Genomic DNA, 26381 nt, shown 5'->3' with positions numbered 1-26381 from the left:
AAAATTCATCTATCTATGCATCCACTAGGTCAGGCACCAAATTTTCCACAGCACTTCTTGTTCATACATCTAGCACTAGCACCCAAAATACTGGCCTATAAGGAACTTGAGCTGCTCCAGAAGAGCAAAAATTCTGAGGTAAAAACTCCTTAACCTTAAACAGTTTGCTCTAAAAAACTCTCTGTAACATCCTTAGAAATCACTTTGTCCCAGATATGTAGCCATGCACAGCTGTCAGGTGTCCTCTGTGCATCCATTCTTACACACACACACACACACACACACAGTACTCAATTACCCCGTTTTAGAACAGGAATAATTTATTTCTATGAATATGATTTTAATAATATTCCATAAGTACTTAGTAATCAAAGTTTTCTCCAAATCAGGAAAAAAACCAAAGTAATTAGCAAATATTTTATGTGTGTGTATATATATATATATATACACACATATAATTTTTAAAAGTCTCTTTCTGTGATTAGATTTAACTTTTAAGTGATGGAAGCAGTGAAGAACTCAATGCCAAAGCACATTTTGATAAGGCTTTTTCAGGGCAATTAATTTAATTTCTTGAGAATAGAAGTCACACTTGCTCCAGTTCCACAAGGACTCCACCACAGTCTTTAGGATGGAGAAAAATCACTGGTTTTCCGTGTGCTCCTATTTTGGCCTCTTCACTTAGAATACGAATCTTCTTTTCTTTCAAATCCATCACAGCTGCATTTATATTATCCACCTTGAGAAAAGGAAATAAATAAGAACACATTTGAGATCATAAAAATACCAAATTATAATACCGTAAGGCTTAGAAGAAACTGCGAGCTCTCTGCCTTTGGGCAGAACCATTCTTAAACCAGCACAGAAATAAGCTTAACACTTCTAGAGAAGGAAAAGAAGTTGCTAAATTTTCCTAGGTAAGCAAGCACAATGCTTAAGAATTTTCACCATTAGTAAACATTTCTTACAACCTAAATAATGTATGCTACACTTCATAGCATGTTCGTCTAGCAGTATTGTTGACGATACTGCATAAATTGTTTTTCCTAAGAGCCTTGGGTTCTTCATTTATAAGAGGGACATGAGGCCTGCCATATAAATGGCCAAGAGATTAAAATAACAGATAAGAAGCTTTGAGCACAGTTTATAGAATGTACTCAGCAAATATGAGTGCTTCCCTGATCTCCAAACCTCTCACCTGACAAACTATCTGGTTATTACTTTTGAGATTAGAACTTCATATACATGAAAATCACTATTAAACTGTCACCAAAATGTTTTTCTCCATTCTAAAAAAATGCAAACATTTATAATTTTGCAAGTCTTTTCTAAAACATTTGTATTTTCTTCATACTTATTAGCAGTCTAGGAAAGGAGCAAATCTGTTTCTAAATACCTGATGGAAGAGTAATTCTCCTGTCTTGGAAAATCATCCTCCTAGACTTGGAGCCCAGTAAGTGAATAGAAAGGGATAGTAAGAATCCCTGTATTCCTAGGCAGTCATACATCACCCTGGAGTTTAATGATCTAATAGCATTACAAACAATAATAAAAAAAATCCAGAGAGAATAACACCCATGTACCCAAATATAGATTTAACAAATGTTCATATTTATACAATCTTACTTTCAAAGAGCCCAGGATTACATACTGGATTCTAAAACTGGTCAAACCACTGATAAGGATACTAAATGTTACTATAAATAAACTATAATTTCTTCAGAGTACATTCTACTTGTACATTCCTGACAATGTTTCTTTTTAAACCTGATAGCTATTTCAAAGTCATGCCCAGACTATGATGGTCATTTCATGCTATTTTGAAATAGCTGGTCTAGTCTCATCTTTCTCAGAACAGTAGGATTCCTGATAGCTTCCCTTTTTGTATCTGCATATAATGAATTTCATTCTACTGAATTTGACTTCTTTTTCCATTTTCCCAAAGTTAGTCTAAATTCAGTCTTTCCATTTAAAGATAATTTAAAAATTATACAGTACATGAAAATTTAAACATACAGGTAGAGCTAAGAACCCCTTGACTACCACTAATAATATTTCCTGCTCCAGAGGTAACTACTGTCCTCAGTTTGATGTATGCTCTTCCAAATCTTAAAATATATTTATAATCCTTACATATGTATGAAGTAGTAAAGAATCTGGTTTTGTCTACGAGGGATCTGGCCTTGACTTCTGGGAGATAATTTTTGTAACCTTGATAGGAGTGTCTTTGCCCTTGACTTGTGGGAGATAACCTATATAACCTGATAGGAGAGTCTCTGTTTAGGGTAGAAGCTGACCAATCTGGATCTTAAAGTAGAGCTGGCCATCATAGTCTTAGGGTAGGGGCTGGCCATGCCAGAAACCATGTGATTTAAGGTAGGAGCTAAGGGTCACACGATATCAGCTGATCTGGAGACTGAGTTGAACCATGTGGGCAATCAATCTATCGACCATGCCTAAGTAGTAAAGCCCCAAGAAAAATTCAACATTTCAGTTTGTGTGAGCTTCCCTGGTTGGCAATACTCAAGGCGTACTGTCACACATCAATGCCAGAACGGTCACGTGTCCTGAGGAGAATGGGAGCTTTGCATTTAGAGCCCTCCCAGACTCTGCCCTCTGTGTTTCTTCCTTTGGCTGTTTTGGTCTGTATCATTTCTCTGTAATAAACCATAAGAATGAGCGTAATAGCTTTTGGGGGGCTCTGTGAGCATTTCTAGGGTGTTATTGAGCATGAGGGTGGTTTTGGAAAACCCTAAATTTGCAGGTGATACCGAGTAAGGGCGGTCTTCTGGAGGACCGTGTGTCCTCTAAACTTCATAGCTGGCTCTGAACTTTGCAGTCTGACTAACTAACATGTATATCAATTAAAGTTTATATATATACACACACACACCTACACACATACATTGTGTGTGTCTGCATGTGTGTACAGGGGTACATGATGCTTTCTGTATGCATTATTTGTATTTGCTTTTTTTATGTAATATATCTTAGCAATTTTTTCATGTTAGTACATATAGGTCAACAACTTTTAACCTACTACATAGTGTCCTAACTAATTACTTTATAGAAATACGAAAGGTGACCTAATCGTTCCCCTACTAATAAACATTTAGGTTATAAGAAGGGAAATCTGGACTCTTCTTAATGGTTAGAGGATAACTTGTCCTTCTCTAGTGTTGCCTATTGAACAAAAGAGTTTGGTGACAGTTCATGGACAAGATTCCACTGGCATTTGAAGGCATATGCACATAGCAGGGACTGGTGAAGCTAGATAAAAATATGTTAAAGCAATATTAAAAGATATGGAAGACAGATTCAGATATTCTAGTAAAACTGAGCTAAAGAAAGAGAGACCAGATGGAGTGACAACAGCAATATTTGAATAGATAACTGATAATTTTCCATAACTGAAGAAACACTTGAGTCCTCAAATTAAAAGTGCACCTGAGAATAAAGCAGGATAAATAAAGACAAACCAATACCTATACATATAATAGAGAAACTGAATAACATCAGTGATACAGAGAATATCTGAAGAGCTCTCAGGGAAAAACAACAACTCCCTACAATTGAACTGAACAAATTCTTACTAGTAGGAACAGAGACCAGAAGATACGGGAGTGATGTCAAAGTACTGAGGTAAAATTATGTCAATCTAGAATTTTAAACTAGCTAAGTTATCATTCAAGACCCCTGCTTACACACACGCGCACACACGCACACACGCGCACAACTAAATGACAACAAAAAGGTTCAAAGGAGATATACCAACCAGCAGCAACTGTGTGCCCATTATTGGGATTTTAATTCAAACACACTATAAAAAGTTATAGAAGAACAAATTTGAATACCTACTAGGTATTTCATGATATTAGAGGATTACCATTAATTTTGTTTTGGGTGCCATTATGAATTTGTATAAATACATAAAAAATGCAATAAACACATACACACAACTAAAATATTTATGGATGAAATTACATAACGTCTAGAAATGTCTTCACCTTACCATAAGAAAATGGAAGTATGATAATATGATGGAGGGAGTATATATGGAATAAGATTATCCATGAATTGATAGCTGTTGAAATTGGGTTTAGGTACATGAGAGTTCATTATATGACTGTCATTTTTTGTGTTTGAAGTTTTCTGTAAGTTAAAAGAATTAAGGCTAACTACTAAACAAATCGAACTAGAATTTGTAATCTCTAAAATAGCAGAGGAAGAAAGAATTAAAAAAAAAAGTTTCTCAATTCAATAGAAGGCAAAAAGGAGAAAAGAAAGAAAAACCATAAAAAGTTAAAAAGTTCAAGTACATTAGTAGTTATTATAAATGGAGACAGGTTAAATTTATGAATTATAAAATGAGATTATACAAATATAAAAATTTTTAAATATATTTGTTGATTGAGAGAGATATACTTAAACAACAAAAAAAATTTAGCTATATGCTCCTTTTTAGAATATAAATGTCTTCTAGGAATAGACCTAAAGAAAACCACACACACAAGAAAAGAGTAAAGGGATGGATAAAAGATATACCAGGTAAATATTAACCACAAGAAAGTTGATATAGCAACACTAATATCAGATAAAACAGAACTTACAATGAAACATACTAACAGAAGTAAAAACACAACCTAAAAACAATCGACCAAGATGATAAAACAATCTTGAATCTTCATGTACCTAACAGTATTGCCTTGAAAAATAAAAAACAAACTAAACATGCATACCTCTCAGTATCTGACACATCAAGCAGATAAAAGGTTATTAAGGATAAAGACAAGTTGTAATAGTTCTTTGAATATTCTGGATATAAGTCCTTTATCAGATATATGATTTGCAAATATTCTCCCCCATTCTATGAGTTGTCGTTACACAAAGGTTTTTAATTTTGATGAAGCCGAACTTATCAACCTTCTTGTTTATCACGAGCTTTTAGTGTCATATCTAAGAAACCACTGCCTAATCCAAGGTCATGAAAATGTACACCTATGTTTTTTTCTGAGTTTTATAGTTTTAGCTCTTACGTTTAGGTCTTTGATCCATTTTTGGTTAATTTTTATATGGTATTATATAACTTTGGGGGATTTTTTTTTGAAATGCTGTCTTAACCCAGTTTTGAGGCCCTGGTAGAGGCTGGTCAGTTCTCATTCTGGAGCAACTGGTTAGGCCCGCATGCCAATCACCTCCCTTATCAGGCTCTCATATCCTGGGGCCAGTATGTGCCCACCTTAGTTGCTGCAGAGACAGGTACCAGACAACTGGGTACAGTCCCCATGCCCCAGAGCCCACAGAATTACTCATATTAGCTAATCTACAGGGAGCCCATGAAACCTAGCTAACCCCCCTCCACTTGTCCCACTCAGCTACCTTCTACAGCTCCAGTTGCTGTTACCCTGTCCCCAGTACAACCCCACGTGCCCTACCTGGCAGCCTTCTCTCTTTTGGAGCTGTAACAAAGAGTTCTGCCTTTCACCTATCCAAGTGTCACTGTGTTGTGTCCAGCTATAAAAAGAATCTTCATATGGTGTGAGGTAAGGGTTCCAATACATTCTTTTGCATGTGGATATCCAGTTGTCCCAATGCCATTTGTTGAAAAGACTATTCTTCCCCCACTGGAGGGTGTTGGTACCCTCACTGCAAATCAAGTATGAGGGTTTATGTCTGACTCTTAATTCTAGAGTAATCCATTGATCTCTGTTTCTATCCTTATGCTAGTACCACACCATTTTGTTTACCTTTGATGGTAGTAAGTTTTAAAGTCAATAAGTGTGAATCCTCCAACTTTGTTTTTCTCTTTCAAGATTGCTTTGACTATTTGGGATCCCTTGCATTTCCATGTGAATTCTACAATTAGTTTGTCCATTTCTGCAAAGATGCCAGCTGAGAATCTGAGAGCAACTGCACTGGAACCGTAGATTAATTTAGGGAATATTGACATCTTAACAATACTCAGTCATCTGATCCACGAACACAGAATATCTTTCCATTTATTCAGGCCCTTAATTTCTTTCAACGTTTCATAGTCTTCAGAGTGCAATTTTGACAGTTCTCTTGTTAAATTTATTCCTTAGTATTTTGTTCTTTTTGATGCTATTGTAAATGAAATTGCTTTAATTTCATTTTCAGATGTGTCTTGTTTTATTAATCCAGATACATAATATTTGCATTTTAATTAATGTTTAATCCAATGAAACTTAATGTAATACTCATATAGTTAAATTGAAGTCTATCATCTTACTTTTTTTCTGTCTCATTAATACTTTGTTCCTCCTCTCCTGACCTCTTGTTTAAACATGTATTTTCGTAGTGTTTGATTTTATCTCCTTAATTATATTTTAGTTATCTCTTAATTTTCTTATTGATTGCTCTAGAGTTTACAATGTATATTTTGATCTTATCTGAGTCTACCATTGCATGTATAATATATGAAACTTACAATAGTATACTTCCATTTGCCCAACTCCCATCCTTTATACTACTGTCATAAATTTTACTTCTATGTTATAAACCCTATAATGCATTTAAAAAATTTCAATTGTCAGTTGTCTCATACATAATTTAAGGTAATAAAAAAGTTATTATTTTAAACTACATATTTACCATTTCTGGTGCTCCTCATTTCTTCTAAAGATCTGAGTTTTTACCTAGTATCATTTCCCTTCATCCTGAAGAACTTCTTTGGTATTTCTTGTAGCACAGGTCTGCTGGGCATAATCTTCTCATTTTTGTTTAATTAAAAATGTTTTCAGTTCACTTTCATTTTTAAAGGATATTTTCATCAAGGTTAGAATTCTAGGGTGACAGGGGGTTATGTTATTTTTTAAAAGACTATTTTTTTTTTTTTTGGCCATGCCGCGTGGCTTGCAGGATCTTAGTTCCCCGACCAGGGATCGAACCCATGCCCTTGGCAGTGAAAGCACAGAATCCTTACCACTGGACCGCCAGGGAAGTCCCAAAGACTATTTTTTTCGAGCAGTTTTAAGTTCACAGCAGAATTGAGAAGTAGAGAGTTCCCACACAGTCCCTGCCCCAAGAGCATGCACAGCCTCCATCATTATCAGCATCCCCCACCAGATGGTACATTTGCTACAACTGATGAACCTACACTGACACAGCGTTATCACCCAAAGTGCACAGTCTACCTTAGGGATCACTATGGGTGTTGTACATTCTACGGGTTTGGACAAATGTATAATGACATGTATCCATTATTTTGGTATCATACAGAGTACTTTCACGGCCCTAAAAATCCTCTCTGCTCTGCCTAGTCATCATTTCTCCCCACCCTCACAACCCCTGATCTTTTCACTGTCTCCATAGTTTTGCCTTTTCCAGAATGCCATATAGTTGGAATCATACAATATACAGTCTTTACAGATTGGCTTTTTTCACTCAGTAATATATGCATTTAAGATCCCTCCATGTCCTTTCATGGCTTGATAGCTCATTTCTCTTTAGTGCTAAGAATATTCCACTGTCTGGTTGTACCAGCTTATTTATCCACTCACCTACTGAAGGATCAGAGCAGCCCAAAGTCTAGGACTAATTTTCCTCACAACTAATGCAAAGCTCTTCTGAATACTCTACCCAATGTCTCATGAATTACAAGGTCTCTCCACTATGGTTGGTAAGAACATGGCTTTTTCAACCTCTGTGTAAGGATTGTCCCCTCTAATCCTTTCAAGGAGTTCTATTCCCAGCTTCAGGCAGCATCCTCACACGCATGCACTGTTCACTATTCAGATGAAGAGCTGAGAGGCATTGCTGACCTCTGGAGAATACTCTCCATGCAGCTCTCTCCTTTCCAGTCCTTTATACGGCAAACTCAGACCACCACGTCCTCCCCATCCTTTCTGCTCCCACCTCCTCAACGCAGGGAGACTGCTGAACTTCACTTGGATCCTCCCTTCCTGCACTGCAGCCTGGAAACACTCTCTCCAGCCAGTAAGCTGGGAAATTGTAGGGTTACCTTGGTTGTTTTCTTTCTCTGAGAAATCAATGTGTTGTGCTGCCGGATGTCCAATGCCAAAAATGGTTATTTCATATATTTTGTCTAATTTTTTTTCTTTGAGGCAAAAGGATAAATCTGGTCTCTGTTACACCATCTTGGCTGGATTTATTGACAGAATTCGAAATTGGCAGTTTCTTTTCAGTACCTAAAAAATGTCACTACATATTGTGTCATTTCATAACTTCTGTTGTCTTGTTTTTCTCTGACTGCTTTTAAGATTTTCTTTTATCTTTGCTTTTCAACATGACTGTGGGGCGCTCAGGTGGTGTCATTTGTATTTGCCCTGCTCCGGGTTGTGGAGCTTGAATCTGTGGGTTGATGTCTTACCTCTGACTGGTAATGTCCTTGTCGACTATTTCTTCAATGATTGCTTCTGTTCTATTTTCTCTCTTCTCTCTTTCTGGGGCTCCACGTATACTCTGCTAAAACTTTTGACCATGTTCTACATCTCTCTTATGCTCTATTCTGTTTTTTTGTTCCTTCTGTATTTTTTCCTCTTGATTTTAGACTCTGGCCTCTGGAACCTGAGGACAAACTTCTATTGTTTTAAGCCACCAAGTTTGTGGTAACTTATTACAGCAGCCCTAGGAAATTAATACAATCACTATATATCCATATGGAAATTGAACAATTAAGTAAAGGGATGGCACATGGTAGGAGCCAAGTTTCTCCCTATCGGAATGAGGGGTCATAGACAAGCAAGGGAGAAGGCTAGAGTGGTCCATGTGGTAAGGGATTAAGGTCAGAGACATCAGTATGAACACATGAGTTCATGAGCATGTCAAACAGACATCTTATGAGTTATGGTTGAATACAGGCATGCTTACAGATATATCTATATATACAGCATACACACACATAGGTCATTGCTCTGTTAGCTGAGAAGGCCTAGAAGCAATGACACCCCAGTAGCAACAAGCACATCTTGAGCCCAGATCTTGGTTTCTAATACCATTCTCTAGTGAAAGAAGCCAGGGCTTCTTGGGGAGATGGCCAGTTCAAGATTAGCAGAGGGAACACAGATGATGTGTCTGGAGCATCTTGCAGTGCCAGAAAATAAGGAAGCATGGGAGGAAAAATAAAAAAGATAGGGTATGTCAAAGGGACACAGGAGTCAACCAAAATGCCCTACTGGCAAAGCTGGAACAATTTGAGCAACAAAATAAAGTAGTATTGGATTATAGTCTAAAGTATAAAATAAATGTGTATAACTCATTACTAATATAAAATAAATGACTGAATAAATAAGTGATTGAAGAATAAATGACTGAATAAATAAATGGGGGAAAACAGAGAAATCTTCCATACAGGAAAATTCCAAATAATTTATGGAATGATCAAGGAGCATAACTCTCCATTCCTTCAGTGTTGGCTTCACACTGTGACTTCCTCCTAAAGATTATAATATGGAGAAAAAGAAAAAAATCGTATCTTTACAGTGGAGAAACATGATGACACTTCTTCAGCCGGGAGCTCGAGGCCGACATCAGCAGTGATAAGTCATGTGGACAGTATGTACCCCTGACATGATGTAATGCGAATGGCGCTTTACCTTTGTGGTCTTCCTCCCCAAAATCAATAACCCTAGTCTAATCATGAGAAAAACATCAGACAAATCTCAACTGAGGGACATTCTATAAAAAAAACCAACCAGTAATCCTCAAACATATCTAGGCCATCCAGAACAAGTAATGTCTGAGAAAACGTCACAGGCACGAGGAGCCTAAAAAGACATGATAACTAAACGTAATGTGGTACCTGGATGGGATCCTGGAACAGAAAAAGGACACTGGAGGACACTGGGTAAAAACTAAGAAAATCTGAATGAAGTATACATTTTAGTTACTAATAATGTATCGATTTGGCTCATTAATTGTGACAAATGTACTGCACTAGTAAGATGTTAATAATATTTTTTTAAAAAAGAACCTAAAGAGATTAACAACATTTGTAATAAGTGGACCTTGTTTGGGTCCTGATTAGAACACATCAACTATAAGGACATTCGTGAATCAATCTAGTAAATGTGATTTATAACTGTGTATATGATGGTGACAAAAGATGTATTTTTGTCAATTTTGATCAATATGATAACGTCATTGTGGTTATTTATTTTTTAGAGACACAAACTACATAAAGGTAAAATGACCTGTGAATTACTTTTAAACAGTTTAACAAAGGAAGAAATGATAAAGTGTGACAAGATCTTGAAAACTGTTGAATCTGGGTGATGGGAATATGGGAGTTCACTACATTTTTTTCTACTCCTTGTATGTTTGAAATTTTTCATAATAGAATCATGACTGTTTTCACAGTGCCCTTTTGATAACTTCTATTCTACATATGATCATGGATATTTTCATTACAGAACATTCTACTCAATTATAAATATCCACATTTCTGATATTGCATCTTATATACATATATTTTTTTGGCTGCATTGGGTCTTCATTGCTGCGCGTGGGCTTTCTCTAGTTACGGCGAACGGGGGCTACTCTTCGTTGCAGTGCACGGGCTTCTCATTGTGGTGGCTTCTTTTGTTGTGGAGCATGAGCTCTAGGCACGCACGGGCTTCAGTAGTTGCAGCACACGGGCTCAGTAGTTGTGGCTCGTGGGTTCTAGAGCACAGGCTCAGTAGTTGTGGTGCATGGGCTTAATTGCTCTGTGGCATGTAGGATCTTCCCGGACCAGGGATCGAACCCGTGTCCCCTGCATTGTCAGGCAATTCTTAACCACTGCGCCACCAGGGAAGTCCCCTGATATCGCATCTTAATTTTTAGTATACTGCTTCTTCAGTATCCCTTAGTCCAAGAAATACTTCTAAGATTTAATAACTTAGATTTTGGGGGAAAATGCCTAATTGATATTGTACTAGCATTTATTTCTATTTCTGTTACTATTTCTATCATTGACTTTGATTTTAAAGATCTTGTATCATGTCCATCCTTCTGTTTAGAGTACTGCCATAAAATTAACAATTTTCTAAGAGTGCTCCTAATGTGCTGTTTGGCAATAATAAAAAGAATGAAATAAAAACATTTTAATTTTTCTGAATTGAAAGTAGATGCATTATCTACTCTAAGGGTATAAAGAATGCTTAGAAAAAATAAGAAGTAATTTGATTTGGGAAATTAAGTCTGTCCCCCTAAGTAATAAAAATAACATAGTCAATAATAATGCATCTAAAAAAATCTGCTTTTATAGTCCTTTGTACAATTACAATTGTGTATCATATAGCTCTGTAAGACCTTAAATGTCATTGGTGAATATCCGGGCTATTCATTTCAACTTCTTATCAGTTTTGGGGGGTATGGTAGGGTGGGGACAGGCAGCAGGGGTATTGTATCTGTGTCTGGGAATTTATTTTGATTTTCTCCTGTAATTTGGAAATTAAGAGTGACAGTACTCCACATAAAAAAATGTTTGGATTGTCACAATCAGAATTCAGAAACTTCAGGTAAATCTTATACTCTCTTTGGTCCTCAGCTGCCTCATCTGAAACTGGCAATGCAATCTTGTTTGTTGAAAGACAAGAAGTTGGACTAAATAACATCTTTTTAAAAACCTTAAGGTATGTAATTCACAGTGACCAAAATTTATGAATAAGTAATAATGTGCTACTTTTAATGGTGCATATTTTGATTAATCTTAAAAAATAGGCTTTTTATTTTATATAAAATTATAATAGTGCTTATTGATACCAATAATGAATGATTTTAATCTTCAAATTGATATAAATCCATGGAAGTTAAAATTAAAAGTCTGAATAAAACATTTCTGTTTCAACTGTCTTTTCCCAAAAAACAAAAAACTAAGTGAATTATACAAACCTAACACTGTTCTCACTTTGTATCATGTTCAGAAGGTTCCTGTGTAGTCCTGGGGATTATTGCAGAAGGGCACACATTAGCTTCCATACTTGCTATGTGGTCTGGTGGTGGCTATATAGAAAGTTTCCCAAATGCTGCTCTGAAATTTTCACCAGTTGATAATAAAACATTAAAAAAACTAAATATCTTAATTGACAGAACTCTTTTATTCCAAGAGGATTTCTCCTTTTTCTTCTCCTCTGTTTTTTCTTGGTAATAAAATGCCCTTTCTTTTCTAAAATGATGTTAGCAAGAGACAGAATTTTAAAAATTTTTCCTTATTAAATAACAGAGAAAGTTAAAAAACCTGATCAAACTGCCCACTTCTTTTGTTCTCTGGAAATGTTATCATTCTACAAAAGCCCCATGTCTGGGAACCCGTGATACACAGATCACTTGTAGAGCTTAGCAATTCCCTAGGGTTTACTGTAAAGCCAAAATGAGAATGGAGTTTTTCAAAAAGTAGAGTTTTCTCTCTTCTTCATTGGAGAACAGACATTTCCCAGCACGCAGGAAATAAGTTACCTGGCTAGTCTCTCACCTTAAAGTTTTTTTCTTTCATAATCTAACATCCTTTGTGTATTTGTACCACCATCTCCGACACTGGGAAGCTATACCCGCTCACCTGATACACCTCCCCCGTAACCAGTCCTTACCCAGTTGCTGCCCCTCCCTCAGCAACGCTCGCTTCACCCCACGTGTCCTCCCCCTACCCCATCTGGTTGCTTCCTCACCCCACCTAAGCTCCCATTCGCTGGGCCTGGCCTCCTGCATCAGGGCCTCCCACCCCACTCCCCGTACTCAAGTCCTCGCCACCTTGCTTGGGTCCCCCCCTCCTGCACAGAGTGGCCCCAACGTGTGTACACCTTCCTCACCCTGCTCAGGCCCTGACTGCCCATAGCGGCCACCCCATCCGCAAGCCCGCTTGGCTTCACCTCCCCATGAGTCATCGTCTCCCCCGGCATTGACACACTCCACACACAGCTCAGGCCCCGCCTCCCCACGCCAGGTGCCCCCTGCACGTGCATGCACACGCGCACACGTTCTGCTCAGGCTCTCACACTCTATGCTCCCAACATGCTTGGGACCCCACTCCCTGCATCGGGCTGGCCCCCAGCACTGCTGCCCTTCTCACTCTGACGCCCCAAACCTGGCGGCATCCTCTGCTCAGACTCGGACACCCTGAGCTGGAAGCTCCCTACGCGTGGGTACCCTACTCGGCCTCCAGCTTTCCCACAGCAGGCAGCTCTGCTCGCGGGGGCCCCTCAACCCACGTGGCCCCGCACCCCGCTCTGGGCTCCCCCGCTCTCCCCAGCAGCGTGCACTAGTGTTTGGCTCTGCTCTACCTAAAGTCTCCAGGATGGCACGAAGGGAGGGGAAGAAGGGGAAGGGGCCACGACTGTTTTAAATAGTATTTATTTTCCCTTTTGTTTTGGCAACTAGAAGGAAATATTTGACAGAACGAGTGGGTACACTAATCTTACCTTGAGTTTTCTCTTGATTCATTTTCCTCTTTGTTCTAACTTGCACTGTTACTTAGGTTTATCCTTTGGTATCTCATAGGCTGTATTTTGGCCAGTCACCTCTAATCCTCTGTGGGAAGTGCAGGGCACACATAAAAACGTGAAGCAGCGGGCAATCCTGAGAGGACCGGGACTTTTTTGTGTAGCTACACGTCCCGGCACCTAATGCAGTGAAAGTCACAGTGACTCTGAAAATGCTTAACGACCAGGAACGTAACAGACAAAGGCAGCAACCAAACAGAACAAAAGGCACCTTATCCAGGGTCCTGGAGGCCCCCCGCTGTGCTGAGTAGTAAGCCTTCAGTTGCTGAATTGTGTGTGTGTGGAGGGGGGAGATGTCTGAGGGGTCTTAGAGAAGGGTCCTTCTGGAAGGAGGATGTTACTCAGAAGGTTTAGAGCAGCAGCTATTTACCAACCAGCACGGAAGCACTTAAACATTTTTACAACAGTACTGATTTGTTGAATAAGTAAATATTTTCAGTGGCCTTTAAGGTTTTCACTGTGACATACCTTGCTGTCTAAGTTATTTAGCGAAAGCAGGAGTAGTTCTATTCGATACCAGAAACTTCTCCTCAGGGAGAGGCCTGCGAAAGGTCAGAAGCACACATGCACGTCAGCACAGCTGTGCCAGACAACTGAGGCGGCTCGGTGCGCACGTCAGCAAGAAAGAGACGGAACAAGATGACCTCCAAACTTCCTCTAGGGAAAGCCAAACACACGTGTATTTATCACCTTCCACCTTTCAAGTACCCCTCTCTTGAGTCTCCATCTATTCACAAAGGCTAGACAGGTTGCCTCCTCTTGCAGAGGGAATGGTCCTGGTTCCCACTTCTGGCTATTTGAAAATAAAATCGTTCTAGACCTTCTAGAAGTTTCACACACATTCCTTCTGTTTAGAACACATCACTACATGGATGGCTGTAGCACTTGTAAGACGCGGCCATAGCCTCTCAGCTTCTCCTCTCCCCCTGCATCTGGTCAGCCTCGAGGACTTGTTTATGACCAACAGACAGCGGAAGTGCTGCTGTGGGACTTCCGAGGCCAGGACGGAAATGCCACACAGTCCCACCTGGCCTTCTTGGACATTCACTCTGGCCGGTAAGGAGTCAGCAAGGCCACTGCCTGGTAAGAAGTCCGACTGTCCTGAGAAGCGCCCTCAGCTTGTGGAGCTGCAGGGATCACACACATGTGCTCTGCTGGGAGGCCCAGCTGCACACCCGGCGCCCAGCCAGCAGCAGCCACCAGCACGTGAGTGGGACACCCGGCCCGGCGGAGCCTCACTTCCATGTTTGACCGCAGCCGCAGGACAGACCCCAAGCAAGAACTGCCCAGCAGAACCCTCCCCCAAACTCCCAACCCACAAAATCCCCAGCAAGATACAATAGTTGTCATCACACCCTGAAGTGTAGGGATAATGTATTATGTGGCCACAGAAACTGGAATGACCAAGGAAATATTTTCTGACGAGTTCTATCACCTTTGTACTTCCAGTGGAAGACAATTTCAGACCTCAGTTGTAGTAGCAGGAGAGACTAGGTTACACTATGGTAAAATAATTAACTCTGAAATCTCTGCAGGTTCATTCAACAAAAATGTTTTTCCTGTTCAAGGATCGGTGAGGAATTCTGCTCTCTCTGGTGAGTTAGGGAACCAAGCCCCTGCGTGTGGTAACAACTTCATTTCACAGGTTTCCACAGCAGATGACAATGATTCTCAAATGACTCCACCTTAAAGCATATCTTCATTCAGAAAAAAGTGTCATGCTATCCCTGCAATACCACTTTTAAAAATTACCAACTAGCATAAACTGGTGGCCTCCAGTACCCACTTTCCATTTCCTCCTTTTAATTATACCAGGCCCCAGGTTTTAGCAAGGCATGTAAGTGCCTGAATACAGACGACACTTGAGGTCGAGTGTGCCATGTGACCAAACCAACGACAGGAACAGGAGTGATATGTTTGGTTTCGAGATCACCCCCTGAAGATACCTGCCCTGTATTCTCTCTCTGCCTTTGGTGAGGCCTGGAGCTACCCTGTAAGTCGTATGTTACTGACAGCAGCCATCAGCCTGGGACAGCTCATCTTAGACTGAGAATAGAAAAATAAAATCTACCCAGTCAAGACATGTTATTTTTTACAGAGAGCAGAGACTAATGATGGGGTGTGTGGCATACTAATGCAGCAGCTAACTAACCACTCTGCACAACTCCTCCTATCACCTACCTTCATTTTATACTGACAAACATTTTCATTTCCCCCCTTTAATCTGGACTTTTGAATTCACTTTTACATTACTCAACTTCCACTATTTTTTACTTAACTGAACTTCTAACTCACAGTGGCTTCCTTTGAAGGCCTGGGTTCTCTGATGTAGAACACAGACAGTATAGTGTGGGAGAGAGATGAGTGCATGCAAGGGCTGAGGATCCTGCTTCTCATCCTGGGGAGACTTAGACAAGCCCTCAAGTCCACTGAAACAAAGACTTGCAGCCAAAATTAACCTCCTAAAAAAGGGATAAAGGTTAAATATTAGGCCTTGTTTAGCTCCTTTGTCTACTATCTTATGGCTTCCCCACCTGAAATTTTAAACTCAGCTAATCCAATGAAGGCAATCTGGCACCATGGCTAACAGTGCAGATCCTGGAATCAGAACAAACCTGGGTTTGAACCCCACCTTTGCCATGTCCTACATATGTGACTGCAGGCAAGTTAACTATTCTAACTACTCACCTGTCAAATGGGGTTAATATAGCCCTCAAGGGTAGCTACGAGAATTAAATAAGGCATGTCTAGTATTTCGTATCCTGCCAGAGGACACAATGCTGGTAGTTATGATAACCCGATGCCTTTCTATGTGCTTTCCTTCTGCCTAGAATACCTTCCTCCCCTTGTCCACCTGGGGATTCCTTCACATTCATTGTAACTCATGCCCTGCGATACCTTACCACCTCCTTGGCCTGCCAGGAGCAATCAATCTTTCCTTCATTGCACAACTAAGAAGACACGTTAATTCTGCTTATCCCAGTGCACTGTAAGCAGCTGCCCCTCCTGACCGTGGGCACGGCCATGCCTTTCCTACTCACTGCTGAATCCAAGCCCTCAGTGGAGTACACGCGGTAGGTTCTCAAATATATTTGCAATGTAAACTGAATAAATCCTTGGGTTCATGCTGGAACCCAAACCCCCTCTCTCCTGGATTGGGAATGAGGCCTAACTATGAACTATGTCATTCCTTCTATCAAAAGACTTGTCCTACCAAAATAATTTAAATTGAAGCATAATTGGTAATGCTGATATTCCAAAAGCAGTTATCTGAACATGAACATCTACAGATAAAGTCTCTCTAATGAGAATGTTCTTGTCTAACACTTCATGGTTTTTTTCAGGAATTGTTAGCAGACGCAACTGAGAAGATCTGAGAAATCACAGTCAGTAATTGAAAATGTATTGCCTTTGTAATAAGGAACAAGTTATTAGAATTTTAAAGATAGAAAATAATTATAATAATAGGCATGTATATGGAAATTCTTACTTTATAAAGTCTTGTCGCTTGTTTCTTCTAATTGCCTTGTGACAGCGAAAGCAGTGTGTTCCTATTGCATGGAAGGTCGTACGTGGTCAATAAATACTACAGCAAAGACGCAAATCTGTTTTGGCCAACTTCAGTGGGCCTTTGTATAGTTGAACCCAGACTTCAATAAAACGTATTTTCATTATTATTTGTAGTTTTCTAGAGGGAAAGAGAATATATCTATAGATCCATCCTTGAAGAGAACCAATTTTACCATTTCCCTGAAAGAACTTCATGGAAGTTTCTGATGACAGTGGCAATATGTAGCCTTCAAAAGTAAAAGACATTTTAAAAGAGATATTTACAATGCCAAGGATTAAACTAGTTAAAATACCTCAATGCAGATGTGATGCATTCCTCCAGCCTTGTTTTTCTGCAGAAAACCTGCAATTGGACTGTCATTTCCCAGTGGATGAAGCAGCTCCATCTTGGTATTTCCCAGGTTGACAAAAACAACGGATACTCCATGCTCAGGAAGAGGGACCGTCTCACCCACCTGGGCCCCGAGAACATTCTTATAAAATGCCTTGGCCTTTTCCAAGTCTGGCACTGCTACTGCGACATGATTGAGTCGACCGAGGTTCCATACAGGACCAGCCACTTGATGCGACGACAGGGACATGGAAAAAGTTCTTACTGTTGGAACTGGAGTTTGAAGTCTGGGAAAAAGCCCTGAAAAATGGAGCAGGCATTGAGATCCTTCTTCTGAGAATTGATGCCCTTCTAAAATTAATTTTTGAAAAAACAAAATATAATCATATATGTAAAAATTATTTACATACCTTTTCTTTTTAATTAGTGAAATTAAATCAGAGTACATAAATGAAAAAACTTATGTCAGAATTACTCACTCTGCTCTGAAATAACTGTCTGGAATTAAAAAGCTAATTCTGAGCTTTCTAAATTCAGGACAAAGGATGACATTTTTCATAATAACTTATATTTACCAATAACACTTAAAGGATAGCTGCATATCATTAAGGATTATTTGCTATTCTCTGCATTTTATAAAGGGTAAGTTTGAATGTGATAGTGAAACGACATACATTTAATGATGATAGCAAGCAATTTTCTTCTCTACCTACAACCAACTTTTTGTCTTACGTTCTGCAGTAAGTTCATTGAAGTTAGAACCATAAATACCTTTTTCTTGTTTTTATTTTTTTTTTGCAGTATGCGGGCCTCTCACTGTTGTGGCCTCTCCAGTTGGGGAGCACAGGCTCCGGACGCACAGGCTCAGCAGCCATCGCTCACGGGCCCAGCCGCTCCGCGGCATGTGGGATCTTCCCGGACCAGGGCACGAACCCGTGTCCCCTGCATCGGCAGGCGGACTCTCAACCACTGCGCCACCAGGGAAGCCCTATAAATACCTTTTAATGTGTACTTTATTTGGATGATTACCAACTAAGGAAAATATCTCATTATTGGGGGAAAAACAAGCAAAGATCAAGAGGGTACTTAAACTTATGAGAGTTTCCTCTGAGCGATTTTTTTAAATTGTTCTTATAATTTTGAAGGATTAGAAGCAGAACTGCTTCTAATGTGAAGAAACCTTTCATTTGGAAACTGAAGCAGCCTGCAATGTGTTCTCCCCATGTACTACTATTTCTTCAGTCCCCAAAATACTGGACTTTAAGAGCCAGGTTCTCCCCAGAATGAAAACTATATACGTGTACGAGGTCTAAATATAATCCTGCAAAACTACATCACTTAATAAAAAAGTATGAAACAGCAAATTGAAGAATACATATTTTAAACAAAGGGTTATTAGCTCTTAATGAAATAACACTTTAAATAGTACCTAGTATTATAGAGCTTCAGCTAACATAAAATTAATTCCCCTTTACTAAAATTTTTGATAACAGGGAAATTAAAGTGGCACTATTTGATCTGATTTAAGACCATATACCTTGTCGGGAAGGCAGTCTCCTCAGCCGCAGGAGGATGGGCCTCGGTCCTGGAATGCTTCCTCACCAAGAGATAAAGAGCCCACAGCCTGTGTGGCTCTTATCACCTTGTGGGGACTCTCCCTCTTTCAGAATCAATAAATGCTCCTTTGTCTCTGCTTAGAGCATGACTGTCACAAGGCCAACTCCATTGTCACACCTGTCCTCCACAGGGAGGGGACAGGGTTCCTTGGACTGTGGCAAAGGGGAGCGTGTACAGGCAAATTGTCCTGCTCTGGCCACTGGGAGAGGCCTGCTGGCTGGGGGGGGCTGACACCCAATACTAAGGTCATCCAGCTCTGTCTCTTCTCTACGCACTGTCCCACCTGGTCTTGTGTTCTCCTTGGTGACTCCAGTTCTTTGGACTCATTATGTCATCATGAAATTCAAGTGTACTCCAAACCAGTACACACATACATAAATGTACCATTGAAATCAAATTTTATAAAAAGAATACCTAATCCTTACTAGATGTGATGTGCTCTAATATTTTCTGTTCTATTGTATTTTATTTTAGCTTTTTAAAAAATACTGGTACTACCCACTAAATATCTACCTTGCTGGTTTGTTGTGAAAATTAGATATTTGATGTAAAAAATATACTACAGTGCAAGACATTTGTAACAGGTGTACAGTAAATTCAGCCATTCTTATTGTTAATGACACACAGGGACTGTTTGCTGGTTGAGTGGCATGCAGGGTTCTGTGGAGACCAAGAAACCATTTGAAGGGCATGGTGGCAGTGAATTTTAAAAATGCTAACAACCAACAAAAGCATCAGTCAGACTGCTCTTCCCTTCCTTCCTTGCATCTCTGTGTGCAATTTGCAATGAAAGTTCAATACAGAACATATCTGTAGTAAAAAAAAAAACTGGAGATACAGTCAACGAGCTGTCGAGTAATACATACGCTAGTGTTGTTTGCTCTGTGAAACTTTAAGAGTATATCAAACAGTGAGTCTGGGTATTTCTGAATTCTCCTTACCAGTGATAACTTTACAAGAGATGGGGCAGCGGGAGGTTCTCTGGCAGGCATTCTATTGCCAGCAATGGAACATATGGCAATTGTCAAGGAGTAAATTACAATACGTCCAAGTGAAGGTGAAGCTTTATATCCTATGCCAGTTTGCTTTCGGAACATTCCAAAAACTCTGGCACTGAAAAGGAAGCTCAAGCAACTCATGCTATTAGAAGTCTCACTACAGTCTTTCTCCATAACTTCCTTATCATTTGGAAATGAGAGGAGGGAACAGTTTACAAGAATGACTGATACCTTTTCCTTTTAACAGAACACAAAATCTTCTTTGTATGTTAGGAAAATAGAAAGATAATAACATCTTTATATAATGTAAAAATCAAGATTTTATGGCCATATTTTAGTTGATCTTACTTCTAGAAGTGTAAACTAGTTTGTGAAAGGAAACATCACTTTATTGGTTTTATTTGGTCCCTAAAGCATATATTCTAGGAATAGGACAAAATAAATATGGTGATACTGGTGAGAATTCAATAATTCCACTTCTTTAAAATGAAGGGTAGGGGACTTCCCTGGTGGCGCAGTGGTTAAGAATCTGCCTGCCAATGCAGGGGACACAGGTTTGAGCCCTGGTCCAGGAAGACCCCACATGCCGTGGAGCAACTAAGCCACAACTACTGAGCCTGTGCTCTAGAGCCCGCGAGCCACAACTGCTGAAGCCCGCAGGCTTAGAGCCCGTGCTCCATAACAACAGAAGTCACTGCGATGAGAAGCCCGCGCACCGCAACTAGAGAAAGCCTGCGCACACCAACGAAGACCCAACACAGCCAAAAATAAATAAATAAAATAAATTATAAAATGAAGGGTAAAGGATATAAAAATGGCCAAAAAGCACATAAGATATTCAACATCATTTGCCATTAGTGAAAAGCAAATCAAAACAATTAGATATTATTTTACACCCACAAAAAAAAGTGTTAGTGAGGAGTCTATGAGTGAAATGTGAAATCCTACAGACCAAGCAAATTGGGGTAAGAAACAGAATAAAGGGGTTACAGTGATAGAGATCCTTACAGATACTTTAAAAATTGTGTTGCTGAAGAATTTGTTGTGAACTGAACTTTAAAAATATTAGTTTCTCCTTTGACTTTTGCCAACTTTTAAAAGATATTTTTATTTCAGATTGCACCCCAACTATAGGAATCCACAGCTTTTCAGTTTTAGGTTTCTCTCAGAAAGTACAATAGAACTACATTACTTTGAACTCCATAATGTGCAATTCGTGACTATTCCAAAAAGGATTACTTCCCATGAATAAACTACAATGTATACATAGGTGTGAATAAAGGTATGAGATACTTAAAAATAGGAGTGTTAAAAAAAACAAACAACAGGATTGTAAAGATGAACAACTGACTTTCACTCACGTCAGGAATCTGATGTACAAGAAATGGATATGTTACCAAATCTGGATGTAGATTAACTCTAATTTCAACTTTCTTTCAATATTGTTTCTTGCTAAATACTTTTAGTGCCTTGACTTAAAAATAACATTGCATTCCTTTCCATTCAGATTGTTTTTATTTCAGACCAGGCTTTCTCGACATCGACTCCAAGTAAGAAAAGGTTTAGCTGCAAGGGTCTATACTCAAACACATTAAGGGTACTTACTGTTTAAAGAAATTATATGTTAAATTTGTACATAAAGTGTCATAGAATGTGAATAATCATTTGTAATGAGGTTTTCTTAACATAAATATTGAGATATAATTTATATACTATAAAGTTTACCTAATTGAAGTGTCCAATTCTGTTTTTTGTATATTTGCAAAGTTGTACAGACTTCACATAATCTAATTTCAGAACATGTAATAAGTGGTTTTTTTAATGTATTTATTTATTTATTTATCGCTGCGTGGGGTCTTCCTTGCTACACATGGGCTTCTCTAGTTGCAGTGGGTGGGGGGTGCGCGGGCTTCTCATGACGGTGGCTTCTCTTGTCGCGGAGCATGGGCTCTAGGCGCATGGGCTTCAGTAGCTGTGGCTCACGGACTCTAGAGCGCAGGCTCAGTAGTTGTGGCGCACGGGCTTACCTGCTCCGCGGCATGTGGGATCTTCCCGGACCAGGGCTCAAACCCGTGTCCCCTACGTCGGCAGGCGGATTCTTAACCACTGCGCCACCAGGGAGGCCCCTGTAATAAGTTTTTAAGTTTGAGTTTTTGCACATCTGGTTTGAGGAGACAGACATACTTCGAAAGTCATTCATCACAAGTGCCTTCAAGTTAGTTTGGTAAGAAACCCATTCATTTTCAGCATTCAACCAGAGGCACCATACACGTATTTTCATCCTGTTTAAAACTATGATTAGGAATAATTTTTTACTCATTGCAGTTACTAAATAGACAACAGTTCTGTTACCCCACTTCCATATGACTCCATCATAGATCTATCCTCACAGTCATGTAACTTGGCCACTCTTGTCTTTAACAGGTTCAGTTTACATTTTCAAAACTAACTTTTTTCACAAAGCCAATCCTTTGCAAGCCAAACTGGAATGAATTGTGTGTGTTTAACCTGATTTCTTTTTCTGAGCTTCTCCTGTTTTTCTGCTAGTTTCATGTTCCTTAAAAGTGGGGTCATAACATAAAATTACCATTTGACCCAGCAACCACCTCTGGATATATACCCAAAAGAACTGAAAGCAGGAATTTGAAGAGATATTTATATACCCATTTCCTAAGTGCATATTCACAAAAGCCAAAAGGTGGAAATAACCCGTATCCATCAACAGATGAAAAGATAACTAAAATATGGTCTACGCATACAATGGAATATTAGTCAATCTTAAAAAGGAATGAAGTTCTGACATATAACGCAACATGGGTGAACCTTGAAAACATTAAGCTAAGGGAAACAAGCCAGTCACAAAAGGATACACATTGTATATAAATTGTATACACATTCCACCTATAACAGGCACCTAGGGTAGTCACACTCTGAGAGAGAAAGTAGAATAGTGGTTACCAGGGGCTAGGGTTTGGGATAATGGGAGAGTTACTGTTGAATGGGTACAGAGAGGTTCAACTTGGAATGATGAAAAAGTTCTGGAGATGATGATGGTTGCACAATATGAAGGTACTTAATGCCACTGACCTGTATACCTAAATATGGTTAAAACTGTAAATTTTAAGTTAGATATATTCAACCACAATGAAATAAAAAGTGGAGTCATCTAAGGTTCAAGCCTCTAAAATAGGATAGATCAAAGCCAGCCTTTGGAATACACTATTTTCATTTTGCTTTTCCTTTATGCAAAGATGTGCATAAAAGTTACAAAAGAAACATGCATCTTTATTAGTATTCAGCTCTTGCAATAAATATATGACTTGGAAGTTATATTCCCTTCCCCTTAATTTCCCCCCAACAACTACTGAATAAAAGTATTTATAAAAATACACATGTAAAAATGCCTCTTCTCTAATATTCAAATTATTATTTATATGTTCACCTTCAGGTTTTGTGTGTAAGTATAAGAGGTAGCACGCTTTATGGTTAAGAATGTGGGCTCTTGTGCTAGACTGCTGTGGTTCAGATCTTGACCCTACCATTGGTGTGTACCTTGGGCTAGTTACTTACCCTCTCTGTGCCTCTGTTTCTCATATAGGAAGATAATACCTACCTCATAATATTGTCATGAGACTAAAACGAATATTACATACAAAAGGTTTAGAAAAGTGCCTGGCACAAAGTACATTATAAGTTCCAAGGATTATCATTACTGTCACTTTTAAAAAGGTTACATCAATAACTTGCTTATAAATGTAAGCATCTCTGACTTCTAATGCATTTTATGTTTTTAAAGGAAAAAGTTGATTGTGCACCTACCCTATACACAGTACTGCTCTTACGTTCAAACTCTTATTTAATAACTAAAGAATTGTTTGCATTTGGAGAATGTTTTGGCACACATAGTGCTCCTGTAGTCACTGTTTCATTTCATCAATCCATAACTTACTACGTTTTATGACAAGGAGATTACTCTTCTTTCACTCTTGAAAATCTACTCGTGTGGGCTCTGATTTTAGAACATTGTTGACAGTATTTCAATATTTAGTGACTACTGACATCCTCATGGAATACTTCTGCTGGAAGCTATTATAAGCATAGTATTCTTTTCACTTTTTGATACAGGAATACTGATTTACAATTTTTCCAAGTTGAAATCAGTTGCTTTAGTAACCCTCTAATTCGCCCACACTGCTCATGACTGTTGTTTCATCTTGGAAACTCTTTTTAATATCTTATAGAACCTATTACCCCCAATGCAGATATGGCCCAGTCTCTAGGCATTCTCCATACTGCTGGGATCTTTCATCGGTGTAGGACAGATCCCATGGCATAACATCTCGCTGATCTGACCTCTCCCAATAAAGACGCACAGGTTAATTTTGTCATTACTTTTACGCAACAATGCTACCACACAATCTTGCCTATACAAACTGTGATCACAAATTCTGAAGCAGGAGTGTATCATGGGGTGGCCCAGCTCTGCCTATTAGTCTCAATGGCCATAAATCAGAGAGAATAGTAAAAGTTCAGTGAGTACCTCAGATTTTTCCCAGTTAGAGAAAAAAAATAGACCTGATTAATTTCCTTGCAGGTCACACTGAGTGGCAAAGCTGGGCCTTAAGCCTAGGTCTGTCTGACAACAAAGTTGATGTTGTGCAACCATGATATTTAATTTTCTCATCCCTCTGACATTCTTTACCATTCTTTGGTTCTCAGTTTTTAATATCTTCAGTGTATGTTCTATGAGCAATGTCTATTTTCTAAGAGACAGCTTTCTAAGAGATGAGATGACTGTTTTATGAGTTCTTTTGAAAAGGGCTATTGCAACGGTATGTGAGCTCAGATGTTGCCCTGTATTTTACCAAGGAGAGGAAAGAGGGGCCAGGAGGGCATGTTATTATCAAACCTTGAGTATCACCTATTAATTAGAGATTAATTTTTAATAAGTTGTGCTCAGCCTATTGTTATATTTTTTCCTGTATACATATCACCTCTTTAAACGGATCCACAGCTGAGACAGCTACAACTATTACGGCACATTTTGCGTGGTTCTCATCACTTAGCCCTGGTGACTTGCAATGATAGATGCATAAGACATTTTGTGCCTGGTAAGAAAGACTACAGAGATTGATAAATAAAGAACATGTTCAGTTTGAGACGGGACTTCGAAAGACGACTTGAACTGTCAGTTTGAATAGGGGGAACATACAGCTCTTTCTAGGAGAGAAACCTAACATTATTGAAAGTTCATCCCCTTAAACACTTTCTTAAGGTGCTCAGCTGAAGGATTTGTCACGGACGTTCAGGAGTAACTCAGAGACGTCACCACTCGGCACTTCTTTCCTAACAGGGAATTTCAGATTAAGGGAAGTGGTTGCCCCTCTGATGAAGGATGAAGAAAAGAAAAAGAGAAAGAGGAAAAAGTAGATGGACTGGGGCGACAGAAAACTTGAGGCTACTTTTTTTAATGGTGGTGTAGAAAACTCAAGGAACCTTCCAATCAGTCTACTGCTTTCTTCCCTGATTTTATACAAAATAAGGAATATCTTAGGCCATGTGGGAAAAAACGCTCCTTCCGTATTCTTTACACAACTGACCTTCCAGAGTTCTCAGCAGGATGCTGGCCGAGCCCAGAGTTCAGCCTGCGTTTTCACAAGGCTTGTCCTTCCTCTGGTTTCTCCCCCGTCTCTCACGGGGTGCGGTAAACACAACCTCACTGTCCCTCTGCCATTTACTGCATTTACTTCTGGTCCAGCCTTGCTGCCCCTTAGCCGGGTGCTCTCGCCTCCGCGGCCACTCAGAGAAGTGGTGACTGTGACACGCAAACACACAAGGAAAACCCCACGCTAACCCAGTCGTGCCTGGAAGGCTGGCTCTCTCTGTCTAAAGGTGCTGACAGCGGCCCAGGAACGCATCTCGAGGGCAGAGCGCAGCAGACCCAGGAGCGCTGGCCACGGAGCGGCCTCCTCTGGCCCTGGCGTCCCGTCCCGCACACCCCACCCTCGGACAGCCCCGAGCGCGGAGTATTCACCTACGGCGCTCGAAATCACCGCCTTCAGCACACGCGCCATCTTGGAAGCGTTAGCTAATTCCTGACGTACACATGCGTCGGAAGGGCGAAGGCGCGGCGGGGGGCGGGACAAGAGCCCGAAGGGGCGGGGCAGACAACACTAGGGGGCGGGGCGAGATCCTGGGGGCGGGGCAGACGAGGCTAGGGGACGTGACAAGTGGTGCTGCGTTCCCGTGGGTGTTGGGAGCGGGTCCTCTCTTTTACTACACAACATGTTGAAGTCACCGAGTGCATCTAAAGCAGAAACTTAAAAGGAGGACGCGACACCTCCTGTGGGCCCCTCAGAAATATAAAACAAAAAGTTTGGAGAAAGTTCATCGAGCTGACCAATGGCG

The 26381-nt window shown here is 39.7% G+C and overlaps 1 protein-coding gene across 1 annotated transcript; it reads right to left on the bottom strand.

The window, feature by feature from the left end:
• Nucleotides 1-366: 366 nt before the first annotated feature.
• Nucleotides 367-26067, bottom strand: MCEE (methylmalonyl-CoA epimerase). The gene is made up of 3 exons (XM_082851104.1): nucleotides 26008-26067; nucleotides 17321-17658; nucleotides 367-739 (listed from the first exon to the last, which is right to left on the bottom strand). The coding sequence occupies exons 1-3, from the start codon at nucleotides 26045-26047 to the stop codon at nucleotides 587-589; spliced, it is 531 nt and encodes a 176-aa protein (XP_082707230.1). The 5' UTR covers nucleotides 26048-26067; the 3' UTR covers nucleotides 367-586.
• Nucleotides 26068-26381: the final 314 nt, after the last annotated feature.

The sequence above is a fragment of the Leucopleurus acutus genome (assembly GCF_964270905.1).
Source record: "Leucopleurus acutus genome assembly, chromosome: 1".
In the NCBI taxonomy this organism is placed as follows: Eukaryota; Metazoa; Chordata; class Mammalia; order Artiodactyla; family Delphinidae; genus Leucopleurus; species Leucopleurus acutus.
The sequence above is the reverse complement of the archived record's forward strand: the minus strand, read 5'-3'. Positions and strand labels throughout refer to the sequence as shown.